The sequence below is a fragment of the Bombina bombina genome, chromosome 3 (assembly GCF_027579735.1).
Source record: "Bombina bombina isolate aBomBom1 chromosome 3, aBomBom1.pri, whole genome shotgun sequence".
NCBI lineage: Eukaryota > Metazoa > Chordata > Amphibia > Anura > Bombinatoridae > Bombina > Bombina bombina.
Genome location: NC_069501.1, coordinates 636904729 through 636925261, shown reverse-complemented (window position 1 = coordinate 636925261; position 20533 = coordinate 636904729). Strand labels below are relative to the sequence as shown.

Genomic DNA, 20533 nt, shown 5'->3' with positions numbered 1-20533 from the left:
GTTTTGCTTATTTTTAATAAGATTGTGCTGATTTTCAGATTCCTAACCAATCACTAAAATGTTGGATATAGACGCAAGTCTACAGATTCCTGCTTGCTCCTGTTTGTGTAATCTGTCTTTTCATATTCAGGGGAGGAGGGTGTCTGCTATAAATGCTTTCTCAGCCCCTTTCACTAGGTGTCTCAGCCTAATGTCATTAATAGTGCTAAACTGGGAGCTTCTATGTAAGTTTTTAAAAGGTTTTATACTGGATTTTTAGATCAATATCTTTGCATAATCTTCTTTATAGTAGTGTCTATTATATGCAGTTATATGAAAATGAGTGTATACTGTCCCTTTAAGTACCCCAAAGGGGGTAGAATTATAGGATATAATCACAGTGAATAATCGAGTGATCAGCCAAAGCACATCAATAATTACAACCTTGTTCAGGTGTGTCTATACTAAGGCCCAGGAGCCACAATGCAGCCCTTCAATATATTTTATCTGTCCCTCCCCACTATTCCAAAATATATGCTGTTTGTGTCTAACCCAGCAATAGTTCTCTCAGTATTTTCGTATTTTGATGGAATTATTTGTCTTCATGTAACAACAGTAAGCAAACAGGATCATGTGTGTGGGTCTAGATATACATCATTGCATATGATTAACAGTGAGATATACTGGTACTTATGTAAACCAAAACAATAACATATACTTAGCTACATCACTACGTACTGTATATTTCTTTACATTTTTGTTTTAAACAGAAATTCTACTGTTTGCTCTCTGGCCCATAGACTGAAATAAAAATGTCATGAAAAAAGGCTGGACACCCCTGATCTAGCATATTAAAGGTAATTGAGGACAGGGGATGACAGTCACTCTCTTATTTTGTGGTCTCTATTGACACCTAGTGGCCAAGAGTATAACATTATTTAAACAAAATCGCTTAAAACTTCCCAATTTTCTATAAATGCACACACATTTTTCACAGTTATGCAGCATCTTTTTCAGCTTTACAGGATCCCTATACACGCATTAGGCTTAGTCATTTTTTCCCTGGCTAGTAAAGCATAGTGGTATTTTTACACACACACAATACAGTGCTATAACATTATCATTATAGTTTATAAGTCAGGGAAGAAAGGTAACCTAATATAATTACTGTAAATTTAGGATCCATACCTGCTAAAGCTACTGCTAAATAAAATTTAAATAAAAATAAGGTTCTATTTCTGTTTAAATGGAGTGATAGCAAAATGCTAAAAATTCTCTGGTATTTTGCGCAAGTTCTTCTCTGAAAGTCTGGTAGTGAAGGGGGTTTAACTTGATGTTGGTTTGACCGTGTCTTTTTTAAACCCCAGATGGTTATGCAGGTGGTCTCCCAGACAGGCAGGAAGGCTAACGAAATATATTTTTCAGTTTTCGGGCATTTATTTTAAAATTACGTTTTACTGAATGCAGATGCAGCAAATCTTTGGAACTTCTTGATCAAAGAAACGCATGCGCACACACACACACAAACCATAGTCCTTTAAGACTGTGCATCTTACACATTAAAACAAACACAGAAAAATAAAATATTTTTGGTATATGATGAAAAAAGTTATATTCATGGTACCACAGTTTATTTGGCTCATGTTACGGTGGGGCACCTTTGGCTATAGTAAACCTTACCTGGTATGTTTCATTATAAAACATTTTACAATGACTTTATTGGGGACTTTCCTTGTGACACACTTTATATCAGCAGTTGTTAACTCCAGTCCTTAAATGTTCATAACTTGCCAAAGGATTTCACCACCTGAGCACTGGTAGCGTCACTGAGTGAGCAGCTGACCAGCCCAGACAGGGACATACATTCTGGTCTGTTAGGTGTACTTGAGGGTAGAACTGAGAAGCCCTGATGTCTGTGATATGTTCACATTAGATACATCAGACCAATAAAACAAAAATAATGAATTGCAAGTCCTGGGAAATAACCTGACAATGCCTCAATTATTCATAGAGATATAAATATCATATATACAAGAAAAGGAAATTCCAAAACTTTTTAAGAAAATCTAAAAAGATTCTTAAAATGAAAATACGTGAATAAGGGGATGAAAAAACATACAACACAGTGCAAATAAAATACACAATTACAACTGTAGATTAAAAAAAAGTTTTAAAAAGAAAAGAAAATCCAAAATGGATATGAATATACTTTAGTCATAAATGGATATAGTCATACTTTAGTCATAAAGGGTAGACTATTTCTTTAGATTACTGTAATATAGTATATTAAGTTATCCCTATACAAACTTAAAGGGACAGTCAACCCAAAAATTACTTTAACTTATTTAGATTAGTTAAATAACAATCTTTACAGTAAACTGTAGCCAAATTTTCCTCTAAATAAACTTTGGCAGAAAATACACTTACTGATGTCATCTGGCTTTTTTGAAATGGCCGCCTGACCCCTCCTCCTCTGACGTCTACCAAAAGCTTGCACTAACAGGATACTGTCCTTTCTTCTCGTCCCTGCGCGCTCCTGCAATTTCAGCTCTCTAGCAGCTGTTCATACCCGGCACTCACTGCCTCTCATCCATGCTGTGCGCTGTGTGTTACAGAGAATGAGAGGCAGTGAGTGCCAGGCAGGCGGCAATGTGATGGTCTGTGCCCCTGTTTTAATATTGCTTTTATATTCCAATTAGATTATAGTGAAATATTTTATAAAAGCAGCTTCCGTTTGCCCCAACATTGAGGTGCCTGTGAATAAGTCCCGCCTTGTATGCCTAACTACTGCTTGTCTTTGCGCTCCTCTCCTTTATTGCCCTGAAGTGCCCTCTCTCACCCTTCATAGGATACGCTCGCTCTGTCATTCCTCCATACTTCTGGAAAGCTAATTCTGTTGGGCTGCTGTCATCAGATTTTCCCTTCTCATTGTGATCACGGTTTCTCCCTTACTGAGCATCTCGCTGCCCTGGCTGCTGTCTGTGATCTCAATGAGCGATTTTACAACCTATGTTTCTACTCTGGATTTGGTGCACATTATTCTCACCATGTTCCCATCATTACAGCTTTTGTCACTAAATCCAGAGTAGAAACTTAGGTTGTGAAATCGCTCATTGAGATCACAGACAGCAGCCAGGGCAGCGAGATAGCGCTCAGGCTCAGTTAGTTGTCCTGGCAAAGATTATTGCAAAGCTGCATAACAATCAAGGGGGATCATACTGGTGGAAGGGTCATTATTTTCTATAAGTTTTGCTATTGACCTCTCTCACCATCCTGCTAGGGCAAATATATGTCAATAAAAGACATTGCGCTAAAGCTAGAGCAAGAGAATTCTTACTGAGATAAATAAATGCAGTAGATGCCCTAGCAGTGTGCCGGGAGTGATAATTCACCCTATTATGTTTCAATGCACATTGATAGAATGATCGGGAATTCGGTGTTGAAATCAAATTATATTTAATAATAATTATAATTTCTTCACCACATTCATACTCTATTTATTATACACGTTTTTTATATAGTTAAAAAATCTGGGTATAGATATATGTACCGTAGACTGAAACTTTCCTATGTGAAACCATCTTAGCACTGGCACTTATATGGTGTGACTGTGTATGAGACACGGTGAATAAGAGCATGAAGTGATACAAGAGGTGTCCTCCTCGTGGGAAATAGTGAGCTCTAAGCCCCGCCCACACCAGCAGCGCTGGGCTTCTACAAGGTGTGGCTACCTCTAGCATCATTTAGTGCACATTTACGGTTCAAGACTGCAAAGGAATGACAGGATTAGGTTTCTGCTTCATTTATCTGGTTTAGCTCTGAAAAATGAAATAACCTCACTATTTAAATATTTCCAAAACATTTTAATGAATAGATGTATTTTTGTGTCTCTTCATATAAAATTAACTCAGGCTGTTTTATAGCATGGATATGTTATTGTAGATATATCATACTATTTTAATCCACACATATATATGTGTGTGTGTCTCAAATTTCATAAACCAGACAGACAGAGAATATATTTTTCGAAAGATCTAGAGGTATGAACAGAAGACATTGCGCTAAAGCTAGATCAAGAGGATTCTTACTGAGATAAATAAATGCAGTAGATGCCCTAGCAGTGTGCCGGGAGTGATAAATCACAATATAATATAGCAATATAATTTGGTGGTAAAATTCCATATATGCTGCTATCATGTATACGCTAACTGTAAAATTGAAATACATTGTTGTGCATTTCAAATTGGATTTGTGTGTTTTGTTTTAAACGTCCCTCTGTACCATATATCTCCTAAACTGACCCAGCGATTTATTCTGTACATATGCCTATATTTTACCTTTTTTGTCAATGTTTTAGAATAGGGGTGAATAATGGTATCTATGTATTACTATGTAGAGCCAGACAGAGAATATATTTTTCTAAAGATCTAGAGGTATGAACAAAAGACATTGCGCTACAAATGTAGGGTTTTTGATAAGTACTGGGTACAATAAAGTTTAGGGCGATGTATCACTCCCGGCACACTGCTAGGGCATCTACTGCATTTATTTATCTCAGTAAGAATCCTCTTGCTCTAGCTTTAGCGCAATGTCTTCTGTTCATACCTCTAGATCTTTTGAAAAATATATTCTCTGTCTGTCTGGTTTATGAAATTTGAGACACACACACATATATATGTGTGGATTAAAATAGTATGATATATCTACAATAACATATCCATGCTATAAAAGACACACAAAAAAAATCTATTCATTAAAATGTTTTAGAAATATTTAAATAGTGAGGTTATTTCATTTTTCAGAGCTAAACCAGACAAATGAAGCAGAAACCTAATCCTGGCATTCCTTTGCAGTCTTGAACCGTAAATGTGCACTAAATGATGCTAGAGGTAGCCACACCTTGTAGAAGCCCAGCGCTGCTGGTGTGGGCGGGGCTTAGAGCTCACTATTTCCCACGAGGAGGACACCTCTTGTATCACTTCATGCTCTTATTCACCGTGTCTCATACACAGTCACACCATATAAGTGCCAGTGCTAAGATGGTTTCACATAGGAAAGTTTCAGTCTACGGTACATATATCTATACCCAGATAGTTTAACTATAGAAAAAACGTGTATAATAAATAGAGTATGAATGTGGTGAAGAAATTATAATTATTATTAAATATAATTTGATTTCAACACCGAATTCCCGATCATTCTATCAATGTGCATTGAAACATAATAGGGTGAATTATCACTCCCGGCACACTGCTAGGGCATCTACTGCATTTATTTATCTCAGTAAGAATCCTCTTGCTCTAGCTTTAGCGCAATGTCTTTTATTGACATATATTTGCCCTAGCGGGATGGTGAGAGAGGTCAATAGCAAAACTTATAGAAAATAATGACCCTTCCACCAGTATGATCCCCCTTGATTGTTATGCAGCTTTGCAATAATCTTTGCCAGGACACCTAACTAAGCCTGAGCGCTATCTCGCTGCCCTGGCTGCTGTCTGTGATCTCAATGAGCGATTTCACAACCTAAGTTTCTACTCTGGATTTAGTGACAAAAGCTGTAATGATGGGAACATGGTGAGAATAATGTGCACCAAATCCAGAGTAGAAACATAGGTTGTAAAATCACTCATTGAGATCACAGACAGCAGCCAGGGCAGCGAGATGCTCAGTAAGGGAGAAACCGTGATCACAATGAGAAGGGAAAATCTGATGACAGCAGCCCAACAGAATTAGCTTTCCAGAAGTATGGAGGAATGACAGAGCGAGCGTATCCTATGAAGGGTGAGAGAGGGCACTTCAGGGCAATAAAGGAGAGGAGCGCAAAGACAAGCAGTAGTTAGGCATACAAGGCGGGACTTATTCACAGGCACCTCAATGTTGGGGCAAACGGAAGCTGCTTTTATAAAATATTTCACTATAATCTAATTGGAATATTAAAGCAATATTAAAACAGGGGCACAGACCATCACATTGCTGCCTGCCCGGCACTCACTGCCTCTCATTCTCTGTAACACACAGCGCACAGCATGGATGAGAGGCAGTGAGTGCCGGGTATGAACAGCTGCTAGAGAGCTGAAATTGCAGGAGCGCGCAGGGACGAGAAGAAAGGACAGTATCCTGTTAGTGCAAGCTTTTGGTAGACGTCAGAGGAGGAGGGGTCAGGCGGCCATTTCAAAAAAGCCAGATGACATCAGTAAGTGTATTTTCTGCCAAAGTTTATTTAGAGGAAAATTTGGCTACAGTTTACTGTAAAGATTGTTATTTAACTAATCTAAATAAGTTAAAGTAATTTTTGGGTTGACTGTCCCTTTAATTCAACAGTACTTTATGCAAGGCTCCATTTCCTAACCTTTAGATACATTGCTTTTTATCAGCAGTAGATCTAATTAATTCTAAATATATTATTATATCAGAGACATCTGAACCTTGTGTTATTTTAATCATTAAATCATGTAAAATTTTGACTTACTGTTATTTAAAAGACAATTGGAACAACAGAGGTTCTAAAATAGTGTTGCAAGCAGAGGTGATGTTGCATATACAATGTGTTACATACTGAAGGTTCTATCTCCCTACACTGATCTTGGGGGGGGGTCCCTACACTACAAAAAAAAATAATTCAATAAGAATTAAAAACATAACATAAATAAAATAAAATAAAAAAATGAGAATAACTTGGCCTTTAACATTGTATTTAATTCCTACATAGTTATACACAACCAATAGTGCAATAAAAACAGAATTTATGCTTACCTGATAAATTACTTTCTCCAACGGTGTGTCCGGTCCACGGCGTCATCCTTACTTGTGGGAATATCTCTTCCCCAACAGGAAATGGCAAAGAGTCCCAGTAAAGCTGGCCATATAGTCCCTCCTAGGCTCCGCCCACCCCAGTCATTCGACCGACGGACAGGAGGAAAAATATAGGAGAAACCATATGGTACCGTGGTGACTGTAGTTAGAGAAAATAATTCATCAGACCTGATTAAAAAACCAGGGCGGGCCGTGGACCGGACACACCGTTGGAGAAAGTAATTTATCAGGTAAGCATAAATTCTGTTTTCTCCAACATTGGTGTATCCGGTCCACGGCGTCATCCTTACTTGTGGGAACCAATACCAAAGCTTTAGGACACGGATGAAGGGAGGGAGCAAATCAGGTTACCTAAACGGAAGGCGCCACGGCTTGCAAAACCTTTCTCCCAAAAATAGCCTCCGAAGAAGCAAAAGTATCAAATTTGTAAAATTTGGCAAAAGTGTGCAGTGAAGACCAAGTCGCTGCCTTACATATCTGGTCAACAGAAGCCTCGTTCTTGAAGGCCCATGTGGAAGCCACAGCCCTAGTGGAGTGAGCTGTGAATCTTTCAGGAGGCTGCCGTCCGGCAGTCTCATAAGCCAATCGGATGATGCTTTTAAGCCAAAAAGAAAGAGAGGTAGAAGTCGCTTTTTGACCTCTCCTTTTACCAGAATAGACAACAAACAAAGAAGATGTTTGTCTGAAATCTTTTGTAGCCTCTAAATAGAATTTTAGAGCACGGACTACGTCCAAATTGTGTAACAAACGTTCCTTCTTTGAAACTGGATTCGGACATAAAGAAGGTACAACTATCTCCTGGTTAATATTCTTGTTAGAAACAACCTTTGGAAGAAAACCAGGCTTAGTAAGCAAAACCACCTTATCTGCATGGAACACCAGATAGGGCGGAGAACACTGCAGAGCAGATAACTCTGAAACTCTTCTAGCAGAAGAAATAGCAACCAAAAACAAAACTTTCCAAGATAGTAACTTAATATCTATGGAATGTAAAGGTTCAAACGGAACCCCTTGAAGAACTGAAAGAACTAGATTTAGACTCCAGGGAGGAGTCAAAGGTCTGTAAACAGGCTTGATCCTAACCAGAGCCTGAACAAATGCTTGAACATCTGGCACAGCTGCCAGTCTTTTGTGTAGTAAGACAGATAAAGCAGAGATCTGTCCCTTTAGAGAACTCGCAGATAATCCCTTATCCAAACCTTCTTGCAGAAAGGAAAGAATCTTAGGAATTTTTATCTTATTCCATGGGAATCCCTTGGATTCACACCAGCAGATATATCTTTTCCATATTTTATGGTAAATCTTACTAGTTACCGGCTTTCTGGCCTGAACCAGAGTATCTATCACAGAATCTGAAAACCCACGCTTTGATAGAATCAAGCGTTCAATCTCCAAGCCGTCAGCTGGAGGGAGACCAGATTTGGATGTTCGAATGGACCCTGAACAAGAAGGTCCTGTCTCAAAGGTAGCTTCCATGGTGGAACCGATGACATATTCACCAGGTCTGCATACCAAGTCCTGCGTGGCCACGCAGGAGCTATCAAGATCACCGAGGCCCTCTCCTGTTTGATCCTGGCTACCAGCCTGAGAATGAGAGGAAATGGTGGAAAAACATAAGCTAGGTTGAAGGTCCAAGGCGCTACTAGTGCATCTACTAGAGTCGCCTTGGGATCCCTGGATCTGGATCCGTAGCAAGGAACCTTGAAGTTCTGACGAGACGCCATCAGATCCATGTTTTTGAAATGCCCCATAATTGAGTTAGTTGGGCAAAGATCTCCGGGTGGAGTTCCCACTCCCCCGGATGGAATGTCTGACGACTCAGATAATCCGCTTCCCAGTTTTCCACACCTGGGATGTGGATCGCAGATAGGTGGCAGGAGTGATCCTCCGCCCATTGAATTATTTTGGTCACTTCTTTCATCGCCAGGGAACTCCTTGTTACCCCCTGATGATTGATATACGCAACGGTCGTCATGTTGTCTGATTGGAATCTTATGAATCTGGCCTTTGCTAGCTGAGGCCAAGCTCTGAGAGCATTGAAAATCGCTCTTAGTTCCAGAATGTTTATCGGGAGAAGAGACTCTTCCCGAGACCATAGTCCCTGAGCTTTCAGGGATTCCCAGACCGCGCCCCAGCCCACTAGACTGGCATCGGTCGTGACAATGACCCACTCTGGTCTGCGGAAGCTCATTCCCTGGGATAGATGGTCCAGGGTCAGCCACCAACGGAGTGAATCTCTGGTCTTCTGATCTACTTGAATCATTGGAGACAAGTCTGTATAGTCCCCATTCCACTGTTTGAGCATGCACAGTTGTAATGGTCTTAGATGAATTCGTGCAAAAGGAACTATGTCCATTGCTGCAACCATCAACCCTACTACTTCCAGAATGAAGAACTTGACAAGTGTTTAGAAGTTTTGACTTTCTGACCTCTGTCAGAAAAATCCTTACTTCTAAGGCAGTGATTTTTAACCTTTTTTTTGCCGTGGCACACTTTTTTACATTAAAAAATCCTGTGGCACACCACCATCCCAAAATTTTAAAAAAATCACACATTGTAGCCTAATACAACATATATATATATACACATACACACAAACACACACATACTGTATGTATTGTGCTGTTATGTCATGCCTCCTACAAACTACCCCTGCACTGGGAGTAAAAAACAAGCAAAGTTTAAAAAATATATCACACTGTTGTCAGTCTGCCATGGCACACCTGAGGATCTCTCATGGCACACTAGTGTGCCACGGCACACTGGTTGAAAAACACTGTTCTAAGGAATCTATTATTGTTCCCAAGAAGGGAACTCTTGTTGACGGAGACAGAGAACTTTTTTCTATGTTCACCTTCCATCCGTGTGATCTGAGAAAGGCCAGAATGATGTCTGTATGAGCCTTTGCTGTTGACAGGGACGACGCTTGTATTAGAATGTCGTCCAAGTATGGTACTACTGCAATGCCCCTCGGTCTTAGAACCGCTAGAAGGGACCCTAGTACCTTTGTGAAAATCCTTGGAGCAGTGGCTAACCCGAATGGGAGGGCCACAAACTGGTAATGTTTGTCCAGAAAGGCGAACCTTAGGAACTGATGATGTTCTTTGTGGATAGGAATATGTAGGTACGCATCCTTTAGATCCACGGTAGTCATAAATTGACCTTCCTGGATAGTGGGTAGAATCGTTCGAATGGTTTCCATTTTGAACGATGGTACCCTGAGAAATTTGTTTAGGATCTTCAAATCCAAAATCGGTCTGAAAGTTCCCTCTTTTTTGGGAACTACGAACAGATTTGAATAAAATCCCATTCCTTGTTCCTTTATTGGAACTGGGTGTATCACTCCCATCTTTAACAGGTCTTCTACACAATGTAAGAACGCCTGTCTCTTTATTTGGTTTAAGGATAAGTGAGACATGTGGAACCTTCCCCTTGGGGGTAGTTCCCTGAATTCCAGAAGATAACCCTGAGAAACTATTTCTAGTGCCCAGGGATCCTGAACATCTCTTGCCCAAGCCTGAGCAAAGAGAGAGAGTCTGCCCCCTACTAGATCCGGTCCCGGATCGGGGGCTACTCCTTCATGCTGTTTTGTTAGCAGCAGCAGGCTTCTTGGCCTGCTTACCCTTGTTCCAGCCTTGCATCGGTTTCCAGGCTGGTTTGGGTTGTGAGGCATTACCCTCTTGCTTAGAGGATGCAGAATTAGAGGCCGGTCCGTTCCTGAAATTGCGAAAGGAACAAAAATTAGACTTATTCTTGGCCTTGAAAGGCCTATCTTGTGGAAGGGCGTGGCCCTTTCCCCCAGTGATGTCTGAGATAATCTCTTTCAATTCTGGTCCAAATAGCGTTTTACCTTTGAAAGGGATGTTAAGCAATTTTGTCTTGGATGACACATCCGCTGACCAAGACTTTAGCCAAAGCGCTCTGCGCGCCACAATTGCAAACCCTGAATTTTTCGCCGCTAATCTAGCTAATTGCAAAGCGGCATCTAAAATAAAAGAGTTAGCCAACTTAAGTGCGTGAACTCTGTCCATAACCTCCTCATATGGAGTCTCTCTACTGAGCGACTTTTCTAGTTCTTCGAACCAGAACCACGCTGCTGTAGTGACAGGAACAATGCACGAAATGGGTTGTAGAAGGTAACCTTGCTGTACAAAAATCTTCTTAAGCCAACCCTCCAATTTTTTATCCATAGGATCTTTGAAAGCACAACTATCCTCGATAGGAATAGTAGTGCGCTTGTTTAGAGTAGAAACTGCCCCCTCGACCTTAGGGACTGTCTGCCATAAGTCCTTTCTGGGGTCGACCATAGGAAATAATTTCTTAAATATAGGGGGGGGGGGAACAAAAGGTATGCTAGGCTTTTCCCACTCCTTATTCACTATGTCTGCCACCCGCTTGGGTATAGGAAAAGCGTCGGGGTGCACCGGAACCTCTAGGAACTTGCCCATCTTGCATAATTTCTCTGGAATGACCAAGTTGTCACAAACATCCAGAGTAGATAACACCTCCTTAAGCAGTGCGCGGAGATTATCTAATTTAAATTTAAATGTCACAACATCAGGTTCAGCATGTTGAGAAATTTTTCCTGAATCTGAAATTTCCCCATCTGACAAAACCTCCCTCATGGCCACTTCAGATTGGTGTGAGGGTATGACAGAACAATTATCATCAGCGCCCTCCTGCTCTTCAGTGTTTAAAACAGAGCAATCGCGCTTTCTCTGATATGTAGGCATTTTGGATAAAATATTTGCTATGGAGTTATCCATTACAGCCGTCAATTGTTGCATGGTAATAAGCATTGGCGCGCTAGATGTACTAGGGGCCTCCTGCGTGGGCAAAACTGGTGTAGACACAGTAGGAGATGATGTAGTAGCATGTCTACTCCCCTCATCTGAGGAATCATCTTGGGCAATTTCATTATCTGTGGCAGTACTGTCCTTACTTTGTTTGGACCCTATGGCAAAATTATCACACAAATTTAAATGGGGAGACACATTGGCTTTCATACATATAGAACATAGCTTATCCGAAGGCACAGACATGTTAAACAGGCTTAAACTTGTCAATAAAGCACAAAAAACGTTTTAAAACAAAACCGTTACTGTCTCTTTAAATTTTAAACAGAAACACTTTATTACTGAATATGTGAAAAAGTATGAAGGAATTGTTCAAAAATTACCAAAATTTCACCACAGTGTCTTAAAGCATTAAGAGTATTGCACACCAATTTTCAGAGCTTTAACCCTTAAAATAACGGAACCGGAGCCGTTTACAAATTTAACCCCTATACAGTCCCAGCTATAGTACCAAAAAACTCTTAACCATCTCCGTGGAGATGTTGCCTGTGCAACGGCAAAGAGAATGACTGGGGTGGGCGGAGCCTAGGAGGGACTATATGGCCAGCTTTGCTGGGACTCTTTGCCATTTCCTGTTGGGGAAGAGATATTCCCACAAGTAAGGATGACGCCGTGGACCGGACACACCAATGTTGGAGAAAATGCTCATATTATATTTTCTTTTTGCGCTTTTATGTCACTTTAAAGAGACATGAAAGCTAAATATAAGCTTTCATAGATTAGATACATCATGCATTTTAAAGGTACTTTCAGTGTGCTTCTGTTATAAAATGTACTTCTTTCTCTTGGTATTCCTTTTTGAAAGCCATACCTAAGTAAAGTCAGGAGCAGCAATGCATTTTTGGGAGCTAGCTGGCGATTGGTGGCTACATTGATGACTGCATTTTGCTACAAAATACAAAGCAAAGAAGGAGTCTAAGGCAATGACTCTCTATGTTCCATTGAATTTGTATTGGTCATTACTTATTATATGGGATCATCTATCTACTATTAGTGGCTGCTGTAGATATTTGTAAAGTAAGTACCATATCAGATGCCAGGTACTTTAAAGGGATAGTAAACACCTAAAATGTTATTGTTTATAAAGATAGATAATCCCTTAATTTTCCATTCATCAGTTATGCATAACCAACACGGTTATAGAAATATACTTTTTACCTCTGTAATTCCCTTGCATCTAAGCTTCTGCTGACTGCCTCCTTATCTCAGATCATTTGACAGACTTGCATTTCAGGCAATTAGTGCTGACTCTTAAATAACTTCACGTGCATGAGCACAATGTTATTTAATATGAAACACATGAACAAATGCCCTCTAGCTGTGAAAAACTGTCAAATGCATTCCAATAAGAGGCGGCCTTCAAGGGCTTAGAAATTAGCATATGGCCTACCTAGGTTTAACTTTCAACTAAGAATACCAAGCGAACAAAGCAAATTTGATGATAAAAGTAAATTAGAAAGTTGTTTAAAATGACATGCCCTATCTGAATTATGAAAGTTTAATTTAGACTTGACTATCCCTTTAAGTAAGTTATTTTTTGCCTTATTCTATTACATCTCTGGGGTTTCTTAACAAAGACCTGGGAAACTACAACAGAGCTCTCCTGAGATTATTATTCTTTTTTTTTTTAAATCAGGTACCCTGCGACTCTCTACTGTCACTTCTTTTCCTGTTAATTCTCTTCTGTTCTCATTATGTTTAAACTAATACATTTTTATTTATTCATTATTATTTTTTTTTATTTTTTTTTATTAACTTAACAGTCATGGAAGCCAATAGATAAACACTCCAGTAAGTCCCTGTAAAAAGGTTGGGAACTCCCAGCAACTACAATCAGTGTATTTTTTCATTGTGAAACAAGTAAACAATCAGAAAATGCATAAACATTAAGTAACAACACACAAACTGTGCGGCCCAGTTAACATATAACCCTTTTTTTGTGTCATTTTTTAATTGCATTACCTTGTAGGACGGCAGGAAACAGAGCACTCCATGGCTCACAGTTTGGCACACAGATAGTAAAAGGGCTCCAACCTCATCTTGAAAATCGAAGGTCTCTGTATGCTGAAATGTTGCACAAAGCTTGCGGCCTTTTGGTCCTGCACCAACTGTGCCAACCCACACCTAACAGACAGAAATATGAGGCATATATCAAGCAGACATACTGAGTAAGACTTGTGCTGAAAACAGCTATTAGACATGAAAGATCTGAATGTTTTCTGACAGAAACCTTCACAGCAATCTGAAAGTTAATGTGTGTTAAACTGTCATCAGACTTAACTTATAACTTAAAGGTACGTGAGACCCAAATGGTAAAGCACTTGAAAGTGCTGCAGGACAGCTGTAAGAGGCTGACTAGAAAATATCACCTGAACATCTCTACGTAAATAAGGAAGATATTTTACCTCAAAATGTCTTAAGTATTCCCACCCTACTGTAAAAAGATTTTAAAAGGGATATAAAACCCCAAACATTTCTGTCATGATTCAGATAGAACATACTATTTTAAATGTTATAGTTTACTTCTAATATCAATTTTCCTCCATTTCTTGTTATCCTTTGTTGAAAATCAGGAAGGTAAGTTCAGAAGCGTGCACGAGTCTACAGCACTATATGGCAGCAGTTTTGCAACATGTTATACAATAGCAAGAGCACAAAATGGCAGCACTTTTTCCTGTTATGTAGATATCTCTTCAAAAAATAATAACATGAGAACGATGCACATTTGATAATAGAAGTAAATTGGCAACTTTTTTGCTCTATCTGAATCATGAAAGAAATTTTTTGGGTTTCATGTCCCTTTAAGCAGCCAATCAGCATGCTAGTCCCAGGATTTGCAAGGGAGTATGCATCTGGCATGTGCAGGCACAGTCATGTTATTCTCCTATTTAATATATGGACATTTACTATCAAATCTCAAAAGATTTCAGTGAAATCTCATGAGATCACAGAAAAGCAAAGCACGACCTCAGCACTGCTGATTGGCTGCTTGCAGCTGGACAGTTACTCAAGTAAAACTGTTCACTTACTTTGGTGAGAAGAAGAAAAATAAGTTAAAATATATTCCCTTTTTACATAGAGATGTTCAGGTGATATTTTCATGTTAGCTTTTTGCAGTTATACTGAATCACATTCAATTAGTATTGTGTCCCTTTATAGCTCAGTGTGTGGGTCAATTGAGTGAGTAAAGTCTGCAAGAAGTTTTGGTCACTAGCAGTGTTCCCTCTTAAGCCAGTTTAGTGTGCAGCCCAGCAGTGAAACACTTAATTAGGTCACTGCACATTGCAGACTGCAAGGTATGGTTCTTTTATTAATTGTTTCACTGCTGGGCCACACACAAAACTGACCTTAGAAGGAAAACTGCTCACAAGGACAAATAACCCAATGAATAACATCAATGTGACAGCTAATATGTTCATAATTGGAAACTTAACCTAAAATACAACATACAAATGCAAATAAATGTAGAATTTATTTGCAAATCAATAATGCCTTCCCCTATTGTCGGCTTCATTTCACAGATAACCAAATAAGGACATATTTCTGAGAAAAAAATAAATAAATAAATAAAACTCAAGGAAAAAACAGAAAACATAAAAGGGTGCCTTTGTATTACAATATTTATTAGTTTTTGATAAGCATAATTGTAGTTTTCTCTAAACAGGTATCATATTCCTGAGGGTTAGCATAATGTTAGAAATATATATGCGCAAATCTAAATCTGCACTAATATTGACACAAAAAATGATTTGCAATGCTCACGTGGTGCCAAAATTGACACACAATTCCAACACCAAGGTTGATGCACCACTCTAATTCACATGGAAGAAAGTCCAAGCTGCAGCAGCACTGTGTAAAAAGGTTTTTATTTAAGCCAAAGAGTGGTAGTAACTTTTTGGCTTAAATAAAAACCTTTTTACACAGTGCTGCTGCAGCTTGGACTTTCTTCAATTATTGTGGGGTTCTGGTATAGACCCTAGCAGCTTGCACGGATAAAAACCTCACTGAGTGCTGAACAGTAATTTGTTGCTATTGGAACTATCTAATTCACATGGGTGACACAAAATGTCAAAAATATTATGCATAAATAATGAGCTACAACCTTCCTTATTTCTGGGAGTCAGCCAACTGGAACCACTGCCAAAGTAAATTTATTGCAAATACATACAGAAATGTTGGCACACTCCAGTATAAATCAAATAGAAACTTTTTATTGATGCAAAAAGTCGATTTAAAAGCAACGTTTCGGGATTGTTTTCTTATGGGACAGATTACCTGTGAAGTGCTCTTCAGCAATCCCGGTAGAGCATAAACTTCACTAGACGGAGGCTTTTTGCGCACGTCAAATATGGCGACCACATTAACTTCTCCCCAAAGAAGTCAATGGAGAGCGCAGAAAAATAAAAAACACCTATCGCTCGTGCGCTAACCCAACAGGAGTTATTAATATTTCACATTCCAATGTTCTTCGCATACAGAACAATGTACATTTTACTGTAAATACATATTTTTATATATATATATATATATATATATACCTACACCTGTATATCTATTCCTATAAATATATAGGTATAGATATCTTTTTTACATTAACATTATCATATACATATTGAAATTTTTATTTCATAGAAAAAGAAGATTATTTTATACAAAATATCTGTAACACGCATCAGGGTGTGTGCTTTAGGTCTAACGTGGTCAGGTTAGCTCACATAAAGAATTGCTAGCTTCAATGCACATTATTGAAATATTAAATATTAAAAAGGTAATCTGCTTACCAGTTCTCCACCCTTGGTATATGAATGGCGAAAATTATGCATTGGTGGCTCTCTGCCCAGGAAAGAATGCAAGAAACCTCCTGCTTCGCCTGAGAGGTGTGGGGTCCCCACCATTGTGATGTTGTCCGATTGAAAACAGATAAAAGAGGAACGCTAAGAATAGAGGCCACGAATGTAAGGAATTGATAATTGCTCTAAGTTCTAGAATATTTATGGGTAGCTTTGCTTCCTGAGGAGGCAATTCCCCTTGAGTCCTGAGAGAACCTCACACAGCCCCCCCCCTCCCCCATCCAGACAGGCTTGCATCTGTGGTAACGGATCAGGGTGGATCAATTGAGAACGGTTGGAATGGTCTCCTTTCCACTATTTGAGCATGCACAATTGAAGAGGCTGAAGATGAAACCAGGCAAAAGGTATGGCGCATGATGCCACCACCATAAGACCCACAACCTCCATACATCGTGCTACAGAATGACAATGAAGAGACTGAAGCTGCCGACAAGCATTCTGCAGTTTTATTATGCGCTGATACATGTGAAAAATTCTCATAGCCAAAGAGCCTATTATGGTTTCCAAAAAACACTCTCATCCGAGGAATGAGAGAACTCTTGAGTATGTTGACCTTCCAGCCATGCACTCGAAGGAACCAAAGTAAATTGTTGGTGTGAGCAATTGCTAATGGTAAAGATGGTGCCTGAACCAAGATATTGACCAAGTATGGAACCACTGCCACTCCTTGACCACCAAAAGCAGAGCTCCCAGAAGCTTGGTAAAAATCCTGGAAACAGCCAGCCCAAAGGAAAGAGCAATAAACTTGTAATGCCTGTCTAGAAAGCAAACTGCAGAAACTGATGATGGTCTTGGTGTATAGGGATATGCAGGAACGTATACTTTAAATCCACCATAGTCACAAACTGACCTGGTGATATCAAAGGAAGAATTGACCTTTTGGTCTCCATCTTGAAGGAATGAACTTTCAGAAACCTGTTTAATGTCTTTAAATCCAGTATAGGGCTGAATGTCAGTTCCTTTTGGGAACTAAGAAAAGGTTTGAGTAAAAACATCTTCCTTGTTCAGATAATGGGACTGGTACAACGACTCCCATGTCCAATAAGTCTGATACGCACTGAAGGAAGGCTAGTCTTTTTTCTGGCTTAGTTGAGACATGAGACAAAATACACCAACCTCTTGGAGGCCAAGATCTGAACCCTATTCTGTACCCCTGAGTGATGATTTCCAGTACCCAAGGATCTTGAACGGACTGATCCCATGCCACTAGAAAAAGACTTAGTCTGCCCACTACCAGAAAAGAGTCCAAATTGGGATCTCAGAGGAAGATTTTTTGGCTTTGATAGCTTATCCTGGGATAAGAAGGCACCCTTGCCCCCAGTCACTGCAAAGATAAAAGAATACAAGCCAGGGACAAACAAGGTTTTGCCCTTAAAGTCTAAAGACAGTAGTCTAGACTTCGATACCATATCATCTAACCAGGTCTTCAGCTACAAGGTGCTCTTGGCAAACACTGCTGAAGCTGTATTTTTGGCATTAAGACGCAAGACCTTTATGATAGCATCATAAATAAAGGAATTTGCTGTCTTCAGTGTCTAGATGCAATCCTAAATAACCAATTCAGGTTAAACCAGGTCTTCAACTACAAGGTGCTCCTGGCAAACACTGACAAAGCTGTATTTTTGGCATTAAGACGCAAGACCTGTATGATAGCATCATAAATAAAGGAATTTTCTGTCTTCAGTGTCTAGATGGGATCCAAAATCTCTTATAGTGTTGATTCAACTGTAACCAATTCAGATAGCGAGTCACAACAGAAAGTTGCAGCTCCTTTACAGCTGCAATGGCTGACTGTGGGCTGAAAGAGAAGTCACCCTGTACAAAGGACCTTCTTAGGTAACCCTCCAGTTTCCTGTCCATGGGAAGTACTGTCCTCCAGGTGGATAGCTGTTCTCCTGGATAAGGTAGAGATCGCACCATCTACCTTGGGCACAGTGCCCCATTGTTCCATGCTAGAATCATTCACTGGAAAGAGTCTCTTAAAGGTAGATGGGTTGTAGGGTACCCCAGGGTTATCCCATTCATGAGAAATGATGTCAGAGACCAAAGATGGGACTGGGAAGAATTCCAGGGCCTAGACTTAGGCCTGAAAATGAAAGCCAATTTTGGTACCGATTTATTCTAAGCCGGTTTGGAGTCCTGGACCCCCAATATTCTCAGGACCTCCTTAAGTAGGAATCTCTGATGTTCCATCTTAAACTGAAAAGTAATATCTTCAGAGTCCTTAACAGTATCCTCTGAAATATCCTCAGAAGATAATTCCCCGTCTGAGCTAAAAGATGATTATCCTATATCAGAGTCCTGAGATAGTCTGACAAAGACATCTCTGATGAAGTGCATGTGCCCATGCGTGAAACGCGTAAGATAGGAGCTCACCTGACATGTTGAAGCCTGCTCCAAAATAAACTCTTACTATTGACTACAGGACTCAGCCTCCTTTTTCCTCATTCTATAGTCTGACAAAGGACCAGTGGGACTACTCTCCTTTAAGCCTGAAGAGCAATGCTTAAGCTTGCGTTAACGCTTACTTGCCAGCTGCATTGTCCCAAGCACCTCAGACACATCCACTTGTAAGGGCGCTTTGAAACCAGAGGCAAAATCAAAAACAGGTGTCTATCCCACTATAGCTGGTTGGCTTGGGCTCTAAGAATGGGACTGTAAGACATACACCATGGCAGTTTTACACAGCATACATTTGTTCAGAGACAAAATAACCTCTGCATTAACTCCTTCAGATGCGCTGTCATATGGGTTAGTAGACAAAGTTAGCTCCATAGCAACATAAGCCTATGCCTAGCTCAATAGGGAGAGGAAAAAGTAATATGGTGTATACCCCAGCTAGGAATTTAGTCTAATCCTCTTCCAATGCTTCTGATTGCTCATGCTAACTTAACAGTAATATTGTTCTCAAAAACACGTCCTAGTACATGTGACTACTGATACCAAGGTAACTCCCGATACCAAGGTAACTCCCTGTGCTCTGATATATGGTTTTACCTCCTCCTGAGAAGTCAGAGACAATGTGGTGTGTAGAAGGGCCTCCAGCACTCTGTGTTGTGAAGTTCAGCAGAGGAGGAGGAAGAGTGTGCATACAAATGCTGCTCTGTGGTGGGAAAATCCTTAACTCCTTACCCGCCACAGTCAAGCATCCAAAGCGCTGTCAACCGCTGCTGAAGAACTCGCTTTTTCTTCTTCCTTGCACTGGAGCCTACTGTCACCTGACCGGACCACCAAAGAAACAGAGCCCGAGCTCTTAAAGGGACTTTATCTCTAAAAAGTTAGTGAAATCCCACACTCACACTGAGTCCTTTAGACCTTACCTTAGTGTCAGAATAGAGACAGTCCCCAGGAAGTCTTAGTACTACTAATTATAAAGCTTGAAAGGAGTAAACTGTGCACAAACCTCCAATAGTGAACAAATTGCAACCCAGAGAAAAAATCACAACCTACATACACAGTTTGCCACTCCTATGAAAAGCAGCAATGTAGCACCCACTGGGCATTAGGAGTGCAGCTCTCAGGGCTATTAACCCTTAGTAACCGATGTACTCTATCTACCTGCAGGTTAGTGAATGGCAGTCCAATACTGTCACAGTTTAGGACCTCTGCCCTTGAGTACATGACCTTGGCCAGAAAGGAGGGAAATTTCCAGCGACATCCCTGGCATAAAGGCTAGAGATATCCCTTGACAAAAGCAAAGTATAGTCTTGTGTGCTTTAAACCTCTCTTCAGGAAACTATCCAAGAGGGTAGAAGTTTGAGAGTTCAAACACTTGAAGAGAACCTCCATTCTTGCCTTCTCCTAGACAATGCAAAGAACTACTGGGAGGTAAGGTGAAGAGGGAGGGATATTAAAATCTCTGGTTTGGGGTGTCTTTGCCTCCTCCAGGTGATGTAATATATATATATATATATATATATATATATATAATTTTTTACAGTGGGTATAATATTTTTTTAATAATTTTTATATTGTTATTAATATTTTTTATTTAATATACCAATAAAACACATTGACATTAGCAATTATTTATGT

The 20533-nt window shown here is 39.8% G+C and overlaps 1 protein-coding gene across 1 annotated transcript in view; it reads right to left on the bottom strand.

Annotated features, from left to right (window-relative positions):
• BRIP1 (BRCA1 interacting helicase 1) overlaps window positions 1-20533 on the bottom strand; it is a 1071924-nt gene that overhangs the window by 400704 nt on the left and 650687 nt on the right. The window contains exon 14 of the mRNA XM_053707344.1: window positions 13611-13772. Coding sequence (XP_053563319.1) covers window positions 13611-13772 — 162 coding nt within the window. The remainder of the gene's footprint in view (window positions 1-13610; window positions 13773-20533) is intronic.